The following is a 4,758-nucleotide window of genomic DNA, read 5'->3' on the forward strand; positions in this document are numbered from 1 at the left end:
GGGGGGGGGGGGAATGGGGACAGACACAACACAAAAACAAACTCTTCCTGACTTCTGCGGGAGAAGACTAGACGTCTTCTATCAACTCTGAGAACATGGTGACCCAACCTACAGCTCACAGCCACTGCCTGAGGAAGAGAGGCTCCCTCATACAGGTCTCCCTCCATACAAGCTTGCAGCTCTGGCTCATTGGACCCTTCTGTGACTTGGTATGATTCAGTAACCTGGCAGAAAACTGGACCAGCAGAGGACAAGCAGGTAGTTATCTGCCAGGTAGGTTTATTGAGCAAGATCAGCAAAGGATGTGACAGGCATCACAGCTGATGAAAGGGAGAGGACAAAAAGAGCAAGGCTACCCCTCTGGGCAGCAGTGAGCTGTGACCTGAGCTCAAACCACCTGTTCATCAAACTGCATTCAGCAGGTGCATTTTCACAATTTTGGCAAAAGCTTCCAGGTGAAAGTTCTACCTTCACCTGCTTCTATCCAGACTTCTTCCTTCCTTCCCTTGTATCACAAACCCTTCTCTCCCAAAAAACAGGATGCAGTAGCATTGAGAGCAGAACTAGAACACAGTAGCATTGACTTAGATCAGCTTGAACTGGCACTGAAATGTATCTAACACAAATCAGGCGTTTTGCTTGAGGGCAAAACTGAAGCTATGGAAATTGATACCAGCTGAACACTTGGTACCAAAGATGCCTGGTAGTGAATGAAGGGGGAGGAATCAGATATGCACAAATAACAGAACACAGCCATTACATCCATGCTTTACAATCTGACTGGTAACATCTCACTCCTCATTCTCTGCAACACAGTTAAGACTGGTTAGTATTTGGTATAGGTTACACTAAGCTACATTATATTTGTAAGCCAACTCCATGTAATTCCTTACTGGAATTTTTCTTTCCCAAGGAAGAAGCTGCAATAATGTCCCTGGGAACTGCATTCATTCCCATATGCCTGTGTATATGCTAGCAGGCTGCACTCTTAAATGTAAATATAAATGTCATCTCTTCTTCCTAAACTCCCCACCCAAACAAGCGATTTTATACATACAATGCAGGGAAGCAGCAAAATTAACTCCGTATATTACAAGCTCTAACTGGAATAAAACTGTAGGTTTTTTAAATTACTCTTCCATTATTAAAAAAACCCTCTTTTTAAAATTAAAACATATGGATATTACAAGTGAGGCATTTTAATATATAAAAGTGACAATGCATCTAAAATAGTAATTTAGAAATAATATTATTCTATGATATTAGAACTTTAAATACACCTACAGAAAAAATTTTGTGCACGTGAACAGGGAACAGCAAAGGGAACAACAACACTTTCAAAGTTTGTTTCATAACAGCACTGGAATAAAACTGTAAACTTACATTGTATTATTAATGCACACTTTTATGTAACCATACAGGGGGAACTGTGATATGATTTCTGTTTCCAAACTAACATGCAGTTATAACCAGAAAGTTTTAAGATTATTTTAAACCCAATTTCCTTATTTTTCACTTCCATTTAACTACAGGATTTTTTCCTGTCCATTCTATAAATTCACAAAATCACATCAAGGTATTAACAGAAATGAATAAACAAAGGAAAAAAACAGACGACGGAATTGTAACAAAAAAAATTTACGAAATTAATCTAGGACAGGATTTGAATCTGAGCATTTTAATCTCTTTCTTGTCTGTCATCAAATACCCATTGGCACCTGGGACATATGCAAAATACTTATCTATGGCCTTTTTTTTACACACCTTTTGACCATATTGCAAGATGAAGCTATTGAGATGACACTGTCATTGTTACGCCTCTTTTGTAAATTCAAGGAATTTTCATTTTAGTTACTTAGATGTGTACCAAGGCTTTCCAATACTGTATGCTGACCTGTGATCCATGCTGATCATTGCCATTGTTCACCATTGACACGGTTCCCTTTTTCTTGTGCTTAATTCTCGGCACTTTTTCTGCCTCAAAAAATCTAGCTTGATCACCATACAGTTGACTGAAAATATATATAACAAATATGTTACAAGGCAAAGGAATTTTAAAAAGTGAGATAAACAAATGCTGTGAAACAGTAAATAAAACATCTTAAAAGTTCTTACATTGGCATTCAAATAAAACCAGAATTTACATTGCATCCATGCACATTTTTATGGACCTATACACTTAGATAATTCACCACTTTATATTACAGGGAACAACAGATTTTTCTCTGAGGCATTTCACAGAGGTTTTGGGGGGGGTGTGGGGTGTATTTGTATGTTTTGTAAATACAGTATATAACTTTTTTTTAAGGCATGAAGCAAATATGTATTTTGATAAGCAGGTTCCATAAAAATAAGTTAATCTACACCGTAAAAACGTAGTAATTTGTGTCACAAATTTCTCTTCCAAGATAAATGGAAAGCCACTAAATCTATGTGTAAACTTAGTTCATCACACAGACAGGACTGCATACAGTAATTTGAGATACACAGGATACGGCAAACTGTTAAATTCTTTTTAATTTTTTAAGTCTAACCCTGATATCATTCATTTTGTCTCACTCCATAACTGACAGAGGCATGGTCAATACACAGATTTGCCCAAATTTAAGGACAGTGTTCTGTTTGAACTCATTGTGCTATGCAGGTGTAAGCCTCTATGAAGAGAGGATTCAAATTAAACTTTGCCTGCATCAGTTTCCTGGGTAGCAAGAGCAGAAACTCCAATTTCGTGGACTTCAGCAGTAATGAACAGGTAGAAAAGACAAACTGCCATTCTCCATGCTAGTAGTGGAACAGAACCTGCCACTATCTCATCACACTATACTTCCCTATCTGTCATACCAAAGAGCCTCAGAAGACCAATCCTTAAAAAAGAGCAGAATATCAAAATAAACTTGATCTACCCGTGTGCAGAGACAGCTCAGGTCTGGCAAGTTTACCTACCTGGACTTGCATCTGCTTAGCACAATTATATTGCTTCCAGGATCACCAGAGCGGTGATCCATGTATCCAGGTTTTCAGGGTTTTGTATTTAAGAGGCTATGATAGACCAGACTTACAGAAGTCAATACTGGTCTAGCAACACTGTCTCTGTTCAAACTGAGCTATTTATCTCTGTATAGTGTGCTCCCCAGCACTCCAGGTTTAGTTCTGCCCTGCAATTTTAATTCTACTTTTAATAACAGTTTCAAAGGAATCATATAGAACATACGCACTTTGCTAACTTCCATCCTAGCTGTCTGCATGATTTCTTCAACTTTTATGTGCATGACCACTGAAAACATCTTAAACAAGGAAGAAAAGTGATTTCCTTTACACACTCAACATGACTAAAATGAACTTAAGTAAATTTTTAGAGCAACAGGATTACTTTCTTATACACAGAGGAAATCACATATAACCTCTATATTCCCCTCCCACTCAATTAAATACACTTTGTTACAAAAATAAAAGTAGTAACAGACTGCTAATGATTTTGCCTTCTACAGAGCACTTAGTTACGATACCTCTCTTACAAAACCAAACCTATAGTTATTTGCTGGCTTTTAAATAAACAGAAATGTATGTACAACTTGTTAGTTGTAACTTTGCTTCTAAGGTCAGAGATAGAATACTGTCCAGAAAAAAAATCCGAATAGCCAAAAGCAGCGTAGGAATTACAAAGGTTATTTAGGTATGACAACCAAAGAAGTTTATGCATCAACATTTTTACTTCCCATCAGTAATTCTGCCCCAAGAGAGCTGAAGACCATCTAATTGGAACCCCTATTCCCCTATACAACTTCCCTGTCGATTAAGTAAACACAAAAGTTTTACTTACCAAAATATGGATTCCCCTCCACGGCCAGTTCCCATGGGGTCACCGGTTTGTATAATAAAATCCCTCTGCCACAAAGCAGAACACATAAGATATTGCTTTCATGTTTGTGAATTTAAACCAACAAAAAATAAGGAATTGAGAATACTCACCTGTACATTATAAATAAGACAATAGTTGTAGTACTTAACTTTGCAGAGCTTCAGAAAATTCAGACAAGCTGCAAGAAATTATACCAACATTTACTAAAGAAAACCTCAGATATAGGAAGTATAGATATAACAGACATCCGGTTCAATGTGTAGAAAAGTGTTTCTGGAGCAGACTGTGTTAAGACTTATCAGCGTACAACCTATAAACGCTGTGAGAAATGCCTTAAGAAGAGGTAACATTTCCTCCCTTCCTAAAGCCTACCTCTAGTGATTCAGAGAACCCTAAATACAGCTACTTATACAGAAATGCACATTTCTTCTCCCCAGTTTCTTTCCAAATACCTAAGAAAGAAGAACACAGTCGCCTGTCGATTTAGACTATATTACATTTTCTCTTTTTTTTTTTAACATACATTACGTGTATAATAAACGCATAATAAAAAAAAATCCAAACTTCCCAACAGCACTTGATGCTTGTATTTCAAACACATATATGCAAGCCCACGGGGACCGCTGACGGCCATGGAAATCCCGGCACTCGTTTGGATCCAATCCCAGGACTGAGGCCCGACGCGACACGCCAAAACACAGGGTGGGAGAAGGCGTGTTGTTGACTGAAACCACCCGTTTGAAGCCTGCGTCCTCAGGAGGCCGCGCCGGCAGCTAAACCTCAAGTTGCGACGGCCCCAGCGAAGGGCCCGGCTCGCTACCGGGGCCGCGGGCGGGGGTGCCGCCGGGCAGCGCGGAGGGGAGCCCAACGGCCGGCGGGTGGGGGGGGGGGGGGGGCAC

The 4,758-nt window shown here is 39.2% G+C and overlaps 1 protein-coding gene across 1 annotated transcript in view; it reads right to left on the bottom strand.

Moving 5' to 3' along the window:
• The window catches only part of PPIL4 (peptidylprolyl isomerase like 4), a 26,969-nt gene that overhangs the window by 20,890 nt on the left and 1,321 nt on the right, over positions 1–4,758 (bottom strand). Inside the window, exons 3-5 of the mRNA XM_009281395.2 lie at positions 3,970–4,037; positions 3,821–3,885; positions 1,895–2,012 (exon numbers count right to left, since the gene is read on the bottom strand). Of these exons, the coding sequence (XP_009279670.2) occupies positions 1,895–2,012; positions 3,821–3,885; positions 3,970–4,037 (251 nt within the window). The remainder of the gene's footprint in view (positions 1–1,894; positions 2,013–3,820; positions 3,886–3,969; positions 4,038–4,758) is intronic.

Source organism: Aptenodytes forsteri, unplaced genomic scaffold (assembly GCF_000699145.1).
Source record: "Aptenodytes forsteri isolate BGI_AS27 unplaced genomic scaffold, ASM69914v1 Scaffold82, whole genome shotgun sequence".
Classification (NCBI taxonomy): Eukaryota; Metazoa; Chordata; class Aves; order Sphenisciformes; family Spheniscidae; genus Aptenodytes; species Aptenodytes forsteri.